Here is a 20,823-nt window from a genome sequence, read left to right as displayed (position 1 = left end):
GCTGAGTGAGAAGATTTAATGAGCATCTTTGTAGCTATCTTAAAGGTTATATTTGTGATATGGTGGTTCAAGTGCACATACCTGTTCTTTAATTAAGGTATTATTTGTCTGAGGGGGATATAAAAATAAGAGTATATATGCATTTATATAAATATAACAGGTTTGTCTCCCTTGTTTCTCATATTAAAAAGAAATGTTGCCGTTTTCATAGAATGCAGAAGAATTTGAATGCATCATATCAAAATGCTAATTCTCATTCCAGCTCAGTCTTCTGCTCCTGCGGAACATGAACACGATTGAAAAGTGTGGAGGTTGGGGTGGATTGTCAAAATAGTCCTCGTTTTATCAAAATGTGTTGAATATTGCAACACGTACATCTTTAGTGGAAATAGGAAGGTGAAAACCAAAACACATTTTCTTTCAAAAGAATCATAATGCTATTCAATAGAAATACAAGAAAACTATTGGAGGGGGGGAGTGCTTTTAGAACCTACTGCTGATCTGTTTCAAACCATTCTGGTTAGCATATCCAACGTTGTACACATGAATAAAATGGAAGCTACTGGTTTATACGATATTCGTGTGCTTCACCAGTAGTAGGATTGGAATGCATTCTTTATCTTTCATTATGTAATTCTGATACACAATTCTAATTTTTGAGTAATGGGCTCCATTTCTACTGTATAGGTGTTTTATCAGAGGAAAAATACTGTAGTAAACACGATATGTGGGGTTTAAAATAGATATATGTAATGCAAACATACCTTTTAAAAAGAGGTTCAGTAACTTCAGAAATTCCAAATGTTATTTTAGACCTAGCAGAGAGAGAGGAGTGGAGGAGGAATAAATTAGAACATAGGAAGTCTGAAAAGATGGTAAAAATAGCTGCATTTAGGGAAAAGTTTTCCAAGCTGTACCTACACAAGAATAACACTAAAATAATTTAATTTTAGTATTTTAATCTTCACTTGACACTGGCTGTATCCTTAGGTGCACCCAGTATAGTTATGTGAGAGTACATATGTGCACTTAATGATATTAAACAATTCCATAACTCTGCTAGCACTATGATGGTATTATACCCCTTAGAGTGTGAGACTTTGGCTGAATGAGACAAGAAAACACACAACTAAGACTTCAGAGTGCTGCAGGCAGGAACAGTAGAAATAATTACTCTTATTAGCGAGAGGAGAGGCATGTGTGGAGAGGCTAGTGATCAATGGTTCGATGTCTAGTTGGCAGCCGGTATCAAGTGGAGTGCCCCAGGGGTCAGTCCTGGGGCTGGTTTTGTTCCACATCATGATTAATGATCTGGATGATGGGATTAATTGCACCCTCAGCAAGTTCGCAGATGACACTAAACTGGGGGGGAGAGGTAAATACACTGGAGGGTCGAGATAGGGTCCAGCGTGACCTAGACAAATTGGAGGATTGGGACAAAAGAAATATGATGAGGTTCAACAAGGACAAGTGCAGAGTCCTGCACTTAGGACGGAAGAATCCCATGCACCGCTACAGGCTGGGGACCGACTGGCTAAGCAGCAGTTTTGCAGAAAAGGACATGGTGATTACAGTGGAGAAGAAGCTGGATATGAGTCAGCAGTGTGCCCTTGTTGCCAAGAAGGCCAACGGCACATTGGGCTGTATTAGTAGGAGCATTGCCAGCAGATCGAGGAAAGTGATTATTCCCCTCTATTCGGCACTGGTGAGGCCACACCTGGAGTATTACATCTAGTTTTGGTCCCCCCACTACAGAAGGGTTGTGGACAAATTAGAGAGAGTCCAATGGAGGGCAACGAAAATGATTAGGGGGCTGGGGCACATGACTTACAAGGAGGCTGAAGGAACTGGGGTTTAGTCTGCAGACAAGAAGAGTGAGGGGGGATTTGATAGCAGCCTTCAACTACCTGAAAGGGGGTTCCAAAGAGGATGGAGCCACGCTGTTCTCAGTGGTGGCAGATGACAGAAAAAGGAGTAATGGTCTCAAGTTGCAGTGGGGGAGGTCTATGTTGGATATTAGAAAACACTGTTTCACAAGGAGGGGTGGTGAAGCACTGGAATGGGTTACCTAAGGAGGTGGTGGACTCTCCATACATAGAGGTTTTTAAGGTCAGGTTTGACAAAGCCCTGGCTGGGATGATTTAGTTGGGATTGGTCCTGCTTTGAGCAGGGGATTGAACTAGATGACCTCCTAAGGTCTCTTCCAACCCTATGATTCTGTGATTCTAATAAGAGGCCAAAGGAGGTCAGAAAGGACTGAATTTGTGCTTCTGTGGAGTCAGGCGCTCCAAAGGATTGTGGAGTCTTATCATTGCAACTCTGGAGGACATAACTAGCCATTTTGTTAGAGTTTGGTTAAATTTACCATTCCATGAGGCCTAGGCCCTAGATCATCAGTAGCTCTCTGTATCTATGCAAGGGAGTAAAGGGGTGTAAAGTGCCTCTTCCTGTCTTGTGCAGGCTACATGGATCATGGGTTACAACACTTGGGGAAGAAGGCTCTGCAAAGCCACCACTACTTCTCTTTCACACAGGTGGCTGGGGACTGGAAGGAGCCTTGGTGACCAGGTAACATGACCTGTGCTGGATGTAGCCCTGAGGCAATACCCTCCATCCAGAGCAAGAGTAAACTGGGAAGGAGATTGTGACTCTGAGTTGCAGTCTTCTTTCTGAGCTGCTCTGGTGGCAGCTCATCTGCATGCTGCCTGTTGCCCAGTGAAGTGTCGATCTACCTCTTGACTGGTGTTGCGTGTTTGAATTCAGAATCCAGATATAAAGGCTTCTCTCTCTAAGCCCTGGTCTACACTAGGACTTTAGGTCGAATGTAGCAGCGTTAAATCGATGTAAACCTGTACCCGTCCACACGATGAAGCCCTTTATTTCGACTTAAAGGAGTCTTAAAATCGATTTCCGTACTCCACCCCTGACAAGTGGATTAGCGCTTAAATCGGCCTTGCCAGGTCGAATTTGGGGTACTGTGGACACAATTTGACGGTATTGGCCTCCGGGAGTTATCCCAGAGTGCTCCACTGTGACCGCTCTGGACAGCACTCTCAACTCAGATGCACTGGCCAGGTAGACAGGAAAAGAACTGCGAACTTTTGAATCTCATTTCCTGTTTGGCCAGGGTGGCAAGCTGCAGGTGACCATGCAGAGCTCATCAGCAGAGGTGACCATGATGGAGTCCCAGAATCGCAAAAGAGCTCCAGCATGGACTGAACGGGAGGTACGGGATCTGATCGCTGTATGGGGAGAGGAATCCGTGCTATCAGAATTCCGTTCCAGTTTTCGAAATGCCAAAACCTTTGTCAAAATCTCCCAGGGCATGAAGGACAGAGGCCATAACAGGGATCCGAAGCAGTGCCGCATGAAACTTAAGGAACTGAGGCAAGCCTACCAGAAAACCAGAGGGGCGAACGGCCGCTCCGGGTCAGAGCCCCAAACATGCTGATTCTATGATGAGCTGCATGCCATTTTAGGGGGTTCAGCCACCACTACCCCAGCCGTGTTGTTTGATTCCTTCAATGGAGATGGAGGCAACACGGAAGTAGGTTTTGGGGACGAAGAAGATGATCATGATGATGATGAGGTTGTAGATAGCTCACAGCAAGCAAGCGGAGAAACCGGTTTTCCCGACAGCCAGGAACTGTTTCTCACCCTGGACCTGGAGCCAGTACCCCCCGAACTCACCCAAGGCTGCCTCCTGGACCCGGCAGGCGGAGAAGGGACCTCCCGTGAGTGTACCTTTTAAAATACTATACATGGTTTAAAAGCAAGCATGTGAAAGGATTACTTTGCCCTGGCATTCGCGGCTCTCCTGGATGTACTCCCAAAGCCTTTGCAAAAGGTTTCTGGGGAGGACAGCCTTATTGCGTCCTTCATGGTAGGACACTTTACCACTCCAGGCCAGTAACATGTACTCGGGAATCATTGTACAACAAAGCATTGCAGTGTATGTTTGCTGGCGTTCAAATAACATCCGTTCTTTATCTCTCTGTGTTATCCTCAGGAGAGTGAGATATCATTCATGGTCACCTGGTTGAAATAGGGTGCTTTTCTTCAGGGGACATTCAGAGGAGCCCGTTCCTGCTGAGCTGTTTGCCTGCGGCTGAACAGAAATGTTCCCCGCTGTTAGCCACGGGGAGGGGGGAGGGTTGAGGGGGTAGCCACGCGGTGGGGGGGAGGCAAAATGCGACCTTGTAACAAAAGCACATGTGCTGTGTATGTAATGTTAACAGCAAGGTTTACCCTGAAAGACTGTAGCCACTGTTTTATAAAATGTGTCTTTTTAAATACCGCTGTCCCTTTTTTTCCTCCACCAGCTGCATGTGTTTCAGTGATCACAGGATCTTCTCCTTCCCAGAGGCTAGTGAAGATTAGAAAGAAAAAAAAACGCACTCGTGATGAAATGTTCTCTGAGCTCATGCTGTCCTCCCACACTGACAGAGCACAGACGAATGCGTGGAGGCAAATAATGTCAGAGTGCAGGAAAGCACAAAATGACCAGGAGGAGAGGTGGCGGGCTGAAGAGAGGGGTGAAGCTCAAATGTGGCGGTAGCGTGATGAGAGGAGGCAGGATTAAATGCTGAGGCTGCTGGAGGACCAAACCAGTATGCTCCAGTGTATGGTTGAGCAGCAGCAAAGGCAGCTGGAGCACAGACTGCCACTACAGCCCCTGTGTAACCAACCGCCCTCCTCCCCAAGTTCCATAGCCTGCACACCCAGATGCCCAAGAACGCGGTGGGGGGGCCACCGGCCAACAGCCACTCCGCCACAGAGGATTGCCCAAAAAAAAGAAGGTTGGGATTCAATAAATTTTAAAGTTGTAAACTTTTAAAGTGCTGTGTGGCATTTTCCTTCCCTCCTCCACCACCCCTCCTGGGCTACCTTGGTAGTCGTCCCCCTATTTGTGTGATGAATGAATAAAGAATGCATGAATGTGAAGCAACAATGACTTTATTGCCTCTGCAAGCAATGATTAAAGGGAGGAGGGGAGGGTGGTTAGCTTGCAGGGAAGTAGAGTGAACCAAGGGGCGGGGGGTTTCATCAAGGAGAAACAAAGAGAACTTTCACACCGTAGCCTGGCCAGTCCTGAAACTGGTTTTCAAAGCTTCTCTGATGCATACCGCGCCCTCCTGTGCTCTTCTAACCGCCCTGGTGTCTCGCAGCGCGTAATCAGCAGCCAGGCGATTTGCCTCAATCTCCCACCCCGCCATAAACGTCTCCCCCTTACTCTCACAGATATTGTGGAGCACACAGCAAGCAGTAATAACAGTGGGAATATTGGTTTCGCTGAGGTCTAAGCGAGTCAGTAAACTGCGCCAGCGTGCCTTTAAACGTCCAAATGCACATTCTACCACCATTCTGCACTTGCTCAGCCTGTAGTTGAACAGCTCCTGACTACTGTCCAGGCTGCCTGTGTACGGCTTCATGAGCCATGGCATTAAGGGGTAGGCTCAGTCCCCAAGGATACATATAGGCATTTCAACATCCCCAACAGTTATTTTCTGGTCTGGGAATAAAGTCCCTTCCTGCAGCTTTTGAAACAGACCAAAGTTCTTGAAGATGCGAGCGTCATGTACCTTTCCCGGCCATCCCACGTTGATGTTGGTGAAAAGTCCCTTGTGATCCACCAGAGCTTGCAGCAGTATTGAAAAGTACCCCTTGCGGTTTACGTACTCGCCGGCTTGGTGCTCTGGTGCCAAGATAGGGATATGGGTTCCGTCTATGGCCCCACCACAGTTAGGGAATCCCATTGCAGCAAAGCCATCCACTATGACCTGCACATTTCCCAGGGTCACTACCCTTGATATCGGCAGATCTTTGATTGCGTGGGCTACTTGCATCACAGCAGCCCCAACAGTAGATTTGTCCACTTCAAATTGATTCCCAACTGACCGGTAGCGGTCTGGCGTTGCAAGCTTCCACAGGGCTATCGCCACTCGCTTCTGAACTGTGAGGGCTGCTCTCATCTTGGTATTCATGCGCTTCAGGGCAGGGGAAAGCAAGTCACAAAGTTCCATGAAAGTGCCCTTATGCATGCAAAAGTTTCGCAGCAACTGGGAATCGTCCCAGACCTGCAACACTATGCGGTCCCACCAGTCTGTGCTTGTTTCCCGAGCCCAGAATCGGCGTTCCACAGCATGAATCTGCCCCATTAGCACCATGATGCATGCATTGGCAGGGCCCATGCTTTCAGAGAAATCTGTGTCCATGTCCTGATCACTCACGTGACCGTGCTGACGTTGCCTCCTCGCCCGGTATCGCTCTGCCAGGTTCTGGTGCTGCATATACCGCTGGATAATGCGTGTGGTGTTTAATGTGCTCCTAATTGCCAAAGTGAGCTGAGCGGCCTCCATGCTTGCCTTGGTATGGCGTCCGCACAGAAAAAAGGCATGGAACGATTGTCTGCTGTTGCTCTGACGGAGGGAGGGGCGACTACGACATGGCTTACAGGGTTGGCTTCAGGGAGCTAAAATCAACAAAGGGGGTGGCTTTACATCAAGGAATATTTCAGGCAGGACTTCACGGAGGGTTCCAATAAGAAATGGTGCACCTAAGTTATTGTTCTCATTGGAACAAGGAGGTTAGTCTGGCCTCTGACTGATGCATGGCTAGATTTACCTTGCTGCACCTTCTCTGTGAGTGACTGCAGTGTGACCTAGAGGAATGAGTCCCCTAGATGGACAAATGAGTACAAAACAAATCTGGTCTATTTCTTGTTTTGATCCACTCCATCTATCTTTTACATCTTTGGCTGGCAGCAGACAGTGCAGAAGGACTGTATGCCATCCACATCTCGTGGCTGCGCGGCAGAAGATGATGCAGTAGGACTGCTAGCAATCCGTATCGCCTGGCTGCTTACCATAAGACGGTTCAATAGGACTGACTGCAGGACTAAAGAGAATGACCTGGTCAAGTCACTCCAAATTTAGTCCCTGCGCCCATGTCTGCCCAGGCGCTCCTGGCCGACATGTCCAGGAGCACCTAGGACATGATGAGGACGGCTACCAGTCGTACTGTACCGTCTGCTGCCACAAGGCAAGGGGTTGATGCTGCTGTGTAGCAATGCAGTACCACGTCTGCCAGCACCCAGGAGATATAGGGTGACGGTTACCTGAGCGGGCTCCATGCTTGCCGTGGTATGGCGTCTGCACAGGTAACTCAGGAAAAAAGGCGCGAAACGATTGTCTGCCCTTGCTTTCACAGAAGGAGGGAGGGAACGGGGGCCTGATGATATGTACCCAGAACCACCCGCGACAATGTTTTAGCCCCATCAGGCATTGGGATCTCAACCCAGAATTCCAATGGGCAGCAGAGACTGCGGGAACTGTGGGACAGCTACCCACAGTGCAACACTCCGGAAGTCGACGCTTGCCTCGGTACTGTGGAAGCACTCCGCCGAGTTAATGCACTTAATGCACTTAGAGCATTTTCTGTGGGGGCACACACACTCGAATATATAAAACCGATTTCTAAAAAACCGACTTCTATAAATTCGACCTAATTCCGTAGTATAGACATACCCTAAAATACGTAAATGCCACTGCATTTCAGGTGGTTCTTAAAAAAAAGTCTGTCTCCATAAAATTAAAGGTACACAGAGGGTCTACTTGGAAAAAGAGCAGGAGTATGTTAGCTGTCTTACTGGTATCTTATAATGAACCATTTAATTAATATGCTTGAATAGCACCAGTAAGAAAAGCTTTACTTTCATAAGCGGAACTACACATTTAGGAACACAAGACAGGCTTCCCCTGCGATATTTCCACATACTGTATATTTGCACATTTGTCTCAGTTTTCCCAGGCATTTTAATTGTTTAGCATCGAGAGAGCGCTAGTATTTTTCTAATATACTATCTTGAGAAAGTTGGAATAAAACTGTGATCATGATGTTCTTTTGTTCCCATTGAATTTACTGAGCTCTAACCTTTTAATTAACATAATGTGCGGAACACGTTGTAGTTGTGATAAACTACTTTGGTTGGAAATTATGCAAACATCACATTGATCTCCTATTCATTTTCTAATGTCTTTTTTAACTTAGCCCATCACTTAAACAATTTATAATGTTCTATCCTAAACAGTGTTTTACGGGGAGAGGGGAGAAAAGATGATTTTTCATGACTTTGCAATGCCGAGAGATCATTAGTACTAGGAAACCAGTTGAACATTGACATCTGAAAGTTGAGAACTGTGCTGCGGCCAACGACCAGTTCTTTCTCCCATGTTGCAAATTTTTGACGTTACGTTGTCTGCTCACCAATTGTCAGTACCTTCCCTCCACTGAGAGCAGCTGTAAAGATGAAGTGGACTGCTGTCTACTTATGAGACAGTAGAACTGTTTTGATTGTACTAAGAGGCCTCCTCCTGCCAGACACCAGCTGGAAGTAGCAGTGATGACGCTGTAGAGGTGCTATGGCCTGCCCAACTGGCCCTACTGAAGTAGGTTTCAGAGTAGCAGCTGTGTTAGTCTGTATTCGCAAAAAGAAAAGGAGTACTTGTGGCACCTTAGAGACTAACCAATTTATTTGAGCATAAGCTTTCGTAGGGTTGCTTCTTCAGTGAAGTACATCAACTAACTCTAGAAAGCTGTATCAGATGGGACTAGTGGCTGCTGCATACCACTTTTAGCAATGACACAGTAGGTGATGTAGCTAATGTCTATGATGATGCTTTATGTTATGCCTGTTAGCATCATGTTATGATGATTTACTCTTGGTTTGTGCAAATGTTTTTAACCAGTATTATATTTTTCTAATTGAGAGTAAATGTTACTCCATCTTCCTTTGTTTACTTTGTAAATGAAATGGTCTTAAGATGACATGTAAGCAAGAATTATGTATTTAAAATATTAACTAGAATCACTTTTAGTTTTGATTTACTTTACAAATATTTTATATTTTTTGTATATATAAACATCCTAAATTTGAGTGCTATCCTAGATTTGACCTGCAAAGATAAAAACTTCAGGCTTCATTTTCCTGAGCAGCAGCATGAAATTCATATCTCTGCTGTTCTCAGAAATGGGCTAAACTTAAAGATGCAGCAATCAATTCAATGGGTTTGTTTATGCTACATTAAAGACCCACAGCTGGCCTGCATCAGCGGACTTGGGCTCGAGGGGCTTAGGCTATGGGTCTGTTTAATTGTGGTGGAGATGTTCAAGCTTGGGCTGGAGCATGGGCTGTGGGACCCTGTCCAGGGTGGAGTTGGGAGGGTCCCAAGCCTGGGCTCCACCAAGCAACTACACCACAGTTAAACAGCACAGTAGCCTGAGCCTTGCGAGCCCAAGTCAGCTGATATGGGCCAATCACAGGTGTTTAATTGCAGTGTAGTCAAACCGAATGTGTCCAGATGAGGAGTTGGAATGAATATTCTCATAACATTTTTATGAGGCAACAAAGATGTTTTCTTTTGGGTAACTTTTTCATTCAAAACCCATTTGCTCTAGGATATGTTTGATATTCAAATATGTGTTAGTGTGCTATCTCACACTCTTTCCTAGCTGGACTTCCAACTCAAGTATTTCTCTGTAAGACAGAAGGTCAGTGGATGAATATCTCCGCTGCAATGGAAAACTTAATTTGGAATAATTAGCATGCAGGTTTAATGTACTTTGCCATCATCATAAACACCTGCAGTTGCCATTATCAGTAGGACAAATATATGTAACACTAGTACATAATGGGCACCTGCTGGGGGAAATAGCTTCTGTTTTGTGTGTGAAGAAAGATGTGTCTATTCCAAATGAAAACCGAGTTCAGAATCAGGTTATCATAAAAATTCATAAATTGCTGAGAGAACCCACCCATAGGAAATAGAGTTTCATATTCATCCAAACTAATACTCCATTAAAGCCAGGGGGAAAAACAACACAGTGAAATTTAGAAGAGTTTTTAAAGCCCTGAGATAATCCACACCAGGAACTAAGGGACAGTCTAGGTTGTGTGAGATTAAAGGATCATTTCACTTATTCCGGAAGCGATTGTAGAGGGGGGTAAATTTTTTTAAATGAAATTCACTCGTATAAAAACACAGTTTGGAGGGGGGGAAATTAGTTTAGTTCAGACTGAAAGTGGTCTTCAGAATAAAGTATGTAGTCTAAAATAAGTAAAGCAAAATAATTGTGTTTACATTCAGAAATGTTATTCAGAACACATAATGGATAACAGAGATCAGAGGAGTGGCTTTTAGAAAATATGAAATGAATCAGTTTTGATTCCAGTGCTGTGTTCTTTATTTGAGATCTTTAGGAAACATTTCAGTTTGAAAAACCTTTGAAATACTGGAGGAGCTGTTGCTTTTTGACATCTTAGCATCTAGGTCCTCTAGATGAGGTTATTTTTCATAATTCTCAATCCTCCCTTTTGACGATACAATAGCTTTGAGCTGTCAGACTCATTTGGGATATTTCATTTCTTTGCAGGATATTGACAGTGCTCTGTATTATATTGTTGTAGCTACTGTTTGCTGGAAGCAACTCTGAAATATGCTTGTTTTGATTCCTTTATAATCTGGAAAGAGGAAGGTTTTTTCCTTCTAAAACTGCTTAAATACCACCCTTATGCTCCTCGCGTCTCACTGTAGTATCACTGCAAGATGCAGTCCAAAGATCTGCTCCTGAAAAGTGCAGAGCACCTACCTTGGGCTGCTGAGGACCTTCAGATTCTATTGTCCTTCAATGAGAAGGAGCTCTCGGTACCTCTGATGGCCCGATGCAATCCCCCACTGCAGTCAATGGGAATCTTTCCATTGACTTCAGTGGGCTTTGGATTAGGCCCGAGGTGCACAGCATCTTGCAGGACTGGGACTTTGGCTTCTAGAAGCTATTACTTTAAACCTGGGCTGTTGTCCATGTCCGCTCAAATAAGAAATCTGTTGTGCTAAATATGTTTAAAGTGGTTTGAATGCCTTTAAAATGACTAATTCTGCAGAGCTACTGTGAAAGCATCAGTGTTTAGATCACTGTGAACTGTATTTAGTTATGTATATTCAGTATATATTTGTGGCTAAACTAAAGTAGATAATTTTAGAAGTATATTGTATATATTTCTCTGTGTACTATAAAACAGCATAAACGCCTGAAAGGTCACCAAATAACACATGGGGAAGGAGACCAAAAATCAAAGTTAAGAACAGCTTCCATCCTTAAATATCCCATACAATGTCCTTAAATAAAACTCCAATGTAATATTAAGATAATCTAACCAGTAACGTGCTCTAAAAATGATTGTGTCTTAAATACAATAAAGAATAATTAAGCAAAATCTCATATTGCCACTTTGGTTAAAAATATGACATTACAGTCTACGGTCCTTCAATATGCAGTTCCCATAGAGCTTCCGGTGGGACCTGTTACCTTGCTATAATACAGCATGCACTGTTTTGATGGGATTGAATCATGTGGCCCACCGATCTTAGTTTTTTGAAGCTCATTTTTCTTGCTGTAATTATGACAAAGCCCTCAAGGTTCTGGGCTTTGTATTTTTTCTTTCCTTTCTTTGATTAGTTTGTGTGTTCGGAACGTATCAGTCTTTCCCTAGGGACTCATGTGCAAGGCTTTAGCTACTCCAATATAGCATTAACAAGCCTAAATAATATCTAGAAGCAGGCCTTGCTCAGGTAGCTACTTCCAGGTGACACCTTAATCTCAACAATAAATGTATGATTCAGATAAATATATCCTGATTAACACCAGTGCAGTTTGGCAACGTTTGTCATAAGTGTCCATGAGAATTGTGAGGACCTTGTGAAGAATAATGTACCCTAAAACTTCAGCCATAATTTGGGGGGGGTTCACCTTGCTCTGCACCACGAAGCACAGGTCACTTGCAGGTTTAAACTAGTGTAAATAGTGGAGTCTCTGTAAATCATGATTTGAAGACTTCAGTAACTTAGCCAGAGGTTAGGGGTCTATTACAGGAGTGAGTGGATTCGGTTCTGTGGCCTGCAATGTGCAGGAAGTCAGACTAGATGTTCATGATGGTCCTTTCTGACAGTAAAGTCTAAGAGTCTGAGTCTATGTCCTGATGTTTGTCAGTATAGTATTGTGGTGCTTCAGCACTGCTTTTCATATGGCACATACTACCAGGAACATTGGCATGGATATTGAGCACAAACCCTGTTCTGTGGGACTTGGATTGTTTCTTACATTAGGTCTAGAAATCTGTGTTGGCCTTATTATATGATATCATAATTATGAGATTATGAAAACTGAAGAAAATGAAATAACGTATTGTAATGCCAAGATGTAATCATTCTAGTGTCTCCTTTGTGCTTTTTGGTTTGAAATCCTCATATCTAAAATTAAGTTATTAGGATGCCTTTAATTCCTTTTATATTGTGTCCTGTTCTGGTAGATTCTTTTGCTATAATGAAAACATACCTTTATAAATAAATGTGTGTGATGCAGAATAAAATCTTACGAGGTAGGAATAGGGCTCTTTTGCTATTTGATACAATACATGCTAATGCTCTGCCAGACTTTTCTAAGGTAACATGTTCCAAACTAGGAGGACTTGTGGTACTTTAGAGACTAACAAATTTATCTGACGATGAAGTGAGCTGTAGCTCACGAAAGCTTATGCTCAAATAAATTTGTTAGTCTCTAAGGTGCCACAAGTCCTCCTTTTCTTTTTGTGGATACAGACTAACACGGCTGCTACTCTGAAATATGTTCCAAACTGTGTCCAAAGTACTAGCTTCCACTTATCATAAAACCACCAAACAAGTTTCATCCAAATTGTATTTGAAATAAGAAAAACTCTTCAAGTTAAGAGATCAAGCTGTAAACTCCTCAAATCTCAATTAAAAAAAAAGACAGATTCTGTATTATAAAATCCTTAACGATGAGGGTAGTAAGGAAAATACTTAAGGAAAGTAAGGAAAGTCATCTGGCTAGACTGATCCCACTTCCCAACTGTCCAGAGGGATGTGTGTTGTTCCTCTTGTGTCTAGATCTGCTGCTGCGTTTCTTGAGGAGTCAGTAGCCGATAGAATTACTAACTTTAGAAATCACTCTCCACCCTGCTGATCGTCTGCATTACTGCTCTGTGTAGAGGAGGCCCTGGATACTAGTAACCATTTCTGGTGTTTTTCCAGTGTTTATTGGATAAACACCAGTTTCATTTGTGTGAGGAGTGTTTTATCAGTGTTTATAACAGAGCTTCTCATTTTAAGTTTTAACTGATAAAGTAAAAATTAGGGCTGTCAAGCAATTAAAAAAAATTAATCACAATTAATTGTGTGATTAATCGCACTGTTAAACAATAATAGAATACCATTTATTTAAATATTTTTGGATGTTTTCTACATTTTCAAATATATTGATTTAAATTACGATACAGAATACAAAGTGTACAATGCTCACTTTATATTTATTTTTGATTACAAGTATTTGACTTGTAAAAAACCCAAAAGAAACAATATTTTTTCAGTTCACTTAATTCAAGTACTGTAGTGCAATCTCTTTATCAAGAAAGTTGAATGTACAAATGTAGAATTGTGTACAAAAAAACCTGAATCCAAAAATAAAACAATGTAAATTTAAGAACCTGCAAGTCCACTCAGTCCTACTTCTTCAGCCAATCACTCGGACAAACAAGTCTGTTTACATTTGCAGGACATAATGCTGCCTGCTTCTTGTTTACAATGTCACGTGAAAGTGAGAACAGGCATTTGCATGGCACTGTCATAGCCAGCGTCGCAAGATATTTACGTGCCAGATGCACTAAAGATTCATATGTCCCTTCATGCTTCAGCCACCATTCCAGGGGACATGGGTCCATGCTGATGACGAGTTCTGCTCAATAACCATCCAAAGCAGTGCAGACCGACACATGCTCATTTTCATTATCTGAGTCAGATGCCACCAGCAGAAGGTTGATTTTCTTTTTTGGTGATTCGGGTTCTGTAGATTCCACATTGTAGTATTGCTCTTTTAAGATTTCTGAAAGCTTATTCCAGACCTCGTTCCTCTCAGGTTTTGGAAGGCACTTCAGATTCTTAAACCTTGGGTCAAGTGTTGTAGCTATCTTTAGAAATCTCTCATGGGTACCTTCTTTGCATTTTGTGAAATCTGCTGTGAAAGTGTCCTTAAAATGAACATATGCTGGGTCATCATCTGAGACTGCTATAACATGAAATATATGTCAGAATGCGGATTAAACAGAGCAGGGGACATACAGTTCTCCCCCAAGGAGTTCAGTCAAATATTTAATTAACACATTTTTTTATTGAACGTCATCCGCATGGAAGCATGTCCTCGGAGTGGTGGCCAAATTATGAAGGGGCATACGGATCTTTAGCATATCTGGCACGTAAATACCTTGCAGTGCCGGCTGCAAAAGTGCCATGCAAATGCCTGTTTCCACTTTCAGGTGACATTGTGACCAAGAAGCGGGCAGCATTATCTCCTGTAAATGCAAACAAACTTGTTTGTCTTAGCAGTTGGCTGAACAAGAAGTAGGACTGAGTAGACTTGTGGGCTCTGAAGTTTTACATTGTTTTGTTTTTGAGTGCAGTTATGTAAGAAAAAAAATCTACATTTATAAATTGCACTTTCACAATAAAGAGATTGCACTACAGTACTTGTATGAGGTGAATTGAAAAATACTATTTCTTTTGTTTTTCATTTTTACGGTTCAAATATTTGTAATAAATAATATCGAGTTTGATTTCAATCACAACACAGAATACAATATATGTGAAAATGTAGAAAAACATCCACAATATTTAATAAATTTCAATTGGTATTCTATTGTTTAACAGTGTGATTAAAGCTGCGATTAATCGTGATTAATTTTTTTGAGTTAATCATGTGAGTTAACTGCGATTAATTGACAGCCCTAGTAAAATATGTGAATTTGTTTTAGTGATTAAATGTCGATTAATTTTATTTAATGCTTTCTATTTCAGCGTGGTAGCCATGTTAGTCTGTATCAGCAAAAACAATAAGGAGCCCTTGTGGCACCTTAGAGACTAACAAATTTATTTGGGCATAAGCTTTTGTGGGCTAAAACCCACTTCATGAGATGCATAGAGTGGAAAATACAGGGGGGTATATATATACAGTACATGATAAAATGGGAGTTGCCTTACCAAGTGGGGGTCGCCTTACCAAGTGGGGGTCAGTGCTAACGAGACAATTCAATTAACAGTAGAATACCAAGGGAGGAAAAATCACTTTTGTAGTGGTAATGAGGGTGGCCCATTTCAAACAGTTGACAAGAAGGTGTGAGAAACAGTAGGGGGAAATTAGTATGGGGAAATTAGTTTTTGTGATGACCCATTCACTCCCAGTCTTTATTCAGGCCTAATTTGATGGTGTCCAGTTTGCAAATTAATTCCAGTTCTGCAGTTTCTCATTGGAGTCTGTTTTTGAAGTTTTTTTTGTTGAAGAATTGTCACTTTTAAGTCGGTTATTGAGTGACCAGTGAGTTTGAAGTGTTCTCCTACTGGTTTTTGAATGTTATGATTCCTGCTGTCAGATTTGTGTCCATTTATTCTTTTGCGAAGAGACTGTCCGGTTTGGCCAATGTACATGGCAGAGGGGCATTGCTGGCACATGATGGCATATATTACATCGGTAGATGTGCAGGTGAACGAGCCCCTGATGGTGTGGCTGATGTGGTTAGGTCCTGTGATGGTGTCCCTTGAATAGATATGCGGACAGAGTTGGCTCTGGGGTTTGTTGCAGGGTTTGGTTCCTGGGCTGGTGTTTTTTGTTGTGTGGTGTGTAGTTGCTGGTGAGTATTTGTTTCAGGTTGGTGGACTGTCTGTAAGCGAGGACTGGCCTGTCTCCCACGGTCTGTGAGAGTGAGGGATCATCCTTCAGGATAGATTGTAGATCCTTGATGATGCGCTGGAGAGGTTTTAGTTGGGGGCTGTAGGTGACGGCTAGTGGCGTTCTCTTACTTTTCTTGTTGGGCCTGTCTTATATAGGTGACTTCTCAGTACGCTTCTGGCTCTGTCAGTCTGTTTCTTCACTTCACCAGGTGGGTACTGTAGTTTTAAGAATGCTTGATAGACATCCTGTAGGTGTTTTGTCTCTGTCTGAGGGAGTGGAGCAAATGCGGTTGTAGCTTAGAGCTTGGCTGTGGACAATGGATTGTGTGATGTGGTCTGGATGAAAGCTGGAGGCATGTGGTAAGTATAGCGGTCAGTAGGTTTCCACTATAGGGTGGTGGTTATGTGATGAAGTGGGATTTAGCCCATGAAAGCTTATGCCCAGATAAATTTGTCTCTAAGGTGCAACAAGGGCTTCTAATTGTTAATGCTTTCTATACCTAATATTTCAACATTACCAACTGCTTCAGTGTCCTTGAAATGCACTTTTACATTGCTGACTATCTTTGATTACTTCAAAATAATCAATAAATGACTTCCAGCAGAAAATGTTATCTCCATGTAATTTAAAATTTGCTTTCTGCATACTTTGCATGTCTGTATCTAGATTTTAGAGCTATGAGATAGAGCTAGTGGTGATCATATTTATAAGGCATTAATCAGCTTCTGTAGAGGGCACAAATACAATGTTAAGATAAGCATGTGACGGGTTGCCCCCCTTTAAGATGCCACCTGATGTTCTGGAATACCACTGAGCCCACCTGTTCCACGAGCCTGGGCTCCCTTTACCCTGTCTTGCTTAGTTAGGCTATTAAGCCTTCTCTAGCACACACACACAGGCAGGGCCACACCCAACTGCAAAATGACATACACTGAGGTCAGCTCTGGGAAGCCTCAGCTAAGGGATTTGCCCCAGCACTCAGGTGTCCACCTCCTTTGGAGTGCAGACCCAAAGGTATATTGTCTTGCACTGTGGAGAAATCTATACAACGCAAGCTAATAAATTTTCCCCCTCCCTCAATGTAGAGGAAGGTATGAACAACTTCTTGTCCCTCGGTTAGAAATTACAGAAACTGGGTTTAATAATAAACAAAACAAATTTTATTAACTATAAAAGGCAGATTTTATGTGGTTAAAGGGGTAGCAAACAGAACAAAGCAGATTACTAAGCAAATAAAACAAAACACGCAAACTAAGCTTGATTCACTAAAGAAACAGGTTACAAAATGTAATTTCTCACCCTAAATATTGTCACACTGTAGATTACAGAAAGTCTTGAAAGGCAGCTGCACTGGCCTGCAGCTTGAGACTTCAGGTATTTCCACTCACAGACTGGATGCCCTCCCAGCCTGGGTTCATGCCTTCTCCCCTCAGTTTAGTTCTTGTTCCCAGGTGTTTTTCAGTGTCTCTTTGGGTGGGGAGGCAGAGAGGAACCACAATGATGTCACTCCCCTGCCTTATATATAGCTAACTGACACAGCAATCAGGAAAGGAGAAAAGAATTGGAACTAAGACATGAAATCAAAGATAACAGGCCAAAAAAGGGACTAACTATTCAAAACACCTGTATGTCAGGGGTTTTAAGTGTACACCTATTACATGAGCTCTCTGGTATTTGGCCTTTTAGAAGCAGAAATTGTCTATATGTAAAGGTAGACAACACTCCACCAAAAAGGGGGAGGGAGTGAAGAGGAAATCTGGGCCCACGCTTTGAAAGTGCTCAGCATCCATAACTAGGGCCAGATTTTCAGCTGAGCTTGGCAGCTCCTATTATCCTCAATAGAAGCTGCTGAGCTTGAAGCCTCTTTGGAAATTGTGATTGTGGAGTATAGACCTGGAATAGCTTGTGGTACAGTATATTTAGCATCTGTGCTAAGCAGTAAGCGTACAGCATGTGGCTTATCTTCATATATCACTCAGCAGCACTCTTTATTTTATTATTTCCCTTTGCAGACTGTTTCCATTCTGGAGCAAAGACTGACACTGACTGAAGACAAGCTGAAGGAGTGTCTTGAGAATCAGCAGAAGCTCATGCACAGTAAAGGGAATTGATTCCACGAGGGGCTGATAAAGCCAGAGTTGTCTGGAGGCTTGGGGTTTTGTTTGTGTGTTTCTAATACTTTGGGTGAATCATTTTTAACAGATGGAATCACTTATTTTATTAAAATAAAATGTACAGCCAATGGCATCTGTAAATACACATTTTTGTTACTGTAAGAATAAAATTCTCTTATTTCACTAAACACAGCTAACAATTGGTGATCCTTTGAGTTAACTCCCCGTTGAACAGAGGCAGTGCTAGCCCAAGGGGGGCCCTAAGCAGGAATATTTTTTTGCCTTCACAATACATAATAAAATGCGAATGGGGGCCCCTATGAGCTGCTCGGGGCCCTAAGCAATTACTTAGCGCTGGTCTATACTAGAATCACTACAGCAGCACAGCTGTACCCAGGTAGCTGCGCCACGGTAACGCTGCTAAAGCAGATGCTGTATGCCGACGGGAGAGAGCTCATCGGCATCCTGTCGGCATCATTACTCCACCTCCCCGAGTGGCAGTAGCTTAGGTCACTCGGGTGTGGCTTATTCACACCCCTGAGCGACGTAAGTTATACCGAAGTAAGCGCTAATGTGTTCAAGCCCGAAGTCCGCTTATGCCTTGTGCTGGCACTGTTGAGAGCACAAGTATTGTATGTGGAGCGTAGGGGAGGGGAAGATCTGACCTTCTCAGAGCTGCTGCTGAGTTAAACTAGTTAATCTGAGCATTTGGGGAATGTGAAGCAACTGGGAAGTGCTGTGCCAGATTTGCTGATCTATTGTTGAGGTATCTGCGTGCATGCTGGGGTGTTTGCTCACAGGCAAAGAATGCCCAAATGGTGGACGTGCACCTCTATTCTAAAACTGTAGCAAGCGTCAGGGAACGTGACTCATGCTTCTAGAAGGTTCTGCATCACCAAGTCCCAAATGGCTCCTAGAGAATTTGATGAAGAGCGAATCTGAACGTCCTTTGCACAAAGGATATTGTAGTGTGTGGGATCTACTCCTCTCTTATGCAGTGTGTAGAGGGTGAAAATAGCAGGGCCTAAGGCGAGATGAGAGGCACCAGCTAGGAAGAGATACAATATGGTCCTAAGCAACATTCTCTTTAATATATCTTGATTCATTTTTTTTAAGAGAGCTGTGGGGAGGAGGATAAATAGCAGAACTGTTAGCGCAGCCTTTTACTTGCTTTCTCTGTCTGAGTGTCCCAAATCAATTTTATCTTGATATTTTATAGCTGGAATGCCACTTCAGTTCACTTTGATATCTTCCCCCCATAGACTGTACGGTCAGGACTCTATGTATGTGTCCAGTATGTGACTGCACAGGAGCCTACACTTCTGGGCCCCCTGCTTTGCTAATACTCCTCCCAGCATTCACCCATGAGCTCTCCCTTCCCCCCACCCCGCCATAAGTGCTTGTTGTAGTCACTACTACCTACCCACCTTGAGAAATCAGCTGCAGGAGCCCCAGCCTCACCTAGTTGCTGGACTCCTCCTAGCTGCTGCATTTCTGACCTTTTCAGTTGCACTGATTCCCAGCCTCATTCCTCTCCCACATAGCTTCCAAATCCTGCCATCTCCAGACGTGCTCTGGGCATTATGGAAGTTTGCCTGAGGCCTGGCTGGCATATCTGTTTTCACACAGGGCTATGCAAAACCAGCCCTTTTCTTGCACCTGTTTCTGCAGAAGGCTGTGTCCCCCTGAATTCTACAGAAACCTTGTAAATCCGACTGAGAGCTGTTTATTTCCATCAGGATAAAACTCTTTTCATTGTCTCTCCCAGCACCAGAAAGTTCCTTAACTCCTCCTATGCAGGTGCTTCCCACATCTCCAACTTCTTCTCGCTGGAGCTACCATAATAGATTTCACTCCTTTTGGTTTGCAAGCAGCCAGTGGCTTTGTTTTGTTTCTAAGCATCTTTGGTTGATTAATTTGAATCTCTTTCTGTGTAACCACAGACTAAGAATGCTTATTTTCTCCATTTCCAAGCTGTGAATCTGAAAAATCGTTATTTTCACTTAGATTCATCTACTGGAATCGATTCAATGATATTTTTTCCCCTAACAACCAATTTTTTTTAATGCTCTTTCTAGAAGCTTTCAGTGGCCTTCTGTTGTGAAGTCATTACCTCATTTTCACTGATGGGGGGGGAGGAAAATCTGCTTTTAAAGGAGGAGGGCTATCCCTAAACTGATCTAATTTGATTGGCAGAAATTATTACAATAAAAAGTGGTTTCATGGAATGAGAACTTGTAATTGGATCTTATCAATTGAATCCAAATGTGTTGGAATGCTCTTTAGTTAAATTAAATTTCAATTTTCTCCATTTTCTTGATTCTCTTAAGTGCTTTCCCCCTAAAACTTTATAAAATATAGCTTTGTATTGCTCTTAATAGTGTAAATATATTAATGTCTTGGAGATGTAAGCATTTTGTATAGTATTTTTTATGGAAGCTTTCAATAAAAGCAATTTGGGTATAACATTTGATGTAGACCCTTTTCCTTTTAGTTTTTAATGTGAACTAATTTCAAAGATGCTCGTGTGTGTGTGTGTATATATATATATATATATATACACACACACATACATATATATATATATATATATGCATACACAACTTCTATTATAATTGGATTAAATGGATAATAGTCATGTAGACATATCATATTCTGAGGCTGCTTCTTTCTATACAACTTTCAACCAAAAATGCTCTTGATCAACACATTTCTAATTATTCTCCTGAGCATTAGAGATTGCATTCTCAAGTTAGGAACACAAATGCCATGAATCTTCAATGAGAATTGCCCTCTTAATTCACTTAGGCGGTTTTGGATATTCCACACTTCACATTACCAATGTAGCTCCAGGTTTCTGTGATCTCAGAAAGACTGATAAAGTATCTTAACAGAACCTAGAACAAAATACTCCCCC

At 42.6% G+C, this 20,823-nt stretch overlaps 1 protein-coding gene across 4 annotated transcripts in view; it reads left to right on the top strand.

The window, feature by feature from the left end:
• The window catches only part of POC1A (POC1 centriolar protein A), a 109,454-nt gene extending 89,276 nt beyond the window's left edge, over positions 1-20,178 (top strand). For 3 of the 4 annotated variants that reach the window (XM_073352461.2, XM_073352460.2, XM_073352462.2), the window contains one exon: positions 17,805-20,178. In XM_073352461.2, coding sequence (XP_073208562.1) covers positions 17,805-17,903 — 99 coding nt within the window. In that variant the 3' untranslated portion in view covers positions 17,904-20,178. Of the gene's footprint in view, positions 1-4,322; positions 4,800-17,804 lie in introns of all 4 variants that reach the window. The other variant, XR_012159880.2, reaches the window with a different exon arrangement.
• The last annotated feature ends 645 nt before the right edge of the window (positions 20,179-20,823 follow it).

This window comes from Lepidochelys kempii, chromosome 7 (assembly GCF_965140285.1).
Source record: "Lepidochelys kempii isolate rLepKem1 chromosome 7, rLepKem1.hap1, whole genome shotgun sequence".
In the NCBI taxonomy this organism is placed as follows: Eukaryota; Metazoa; Chordata; order Testudines; family Cheloniidae; genus Lepidochelys; species Lepidochelys kempii.
The sequence above is the reverse complement of the archived record's forward strand: the minus strand, read 5'-3'. Positions and strand labels throughout refer to the sequence as shown.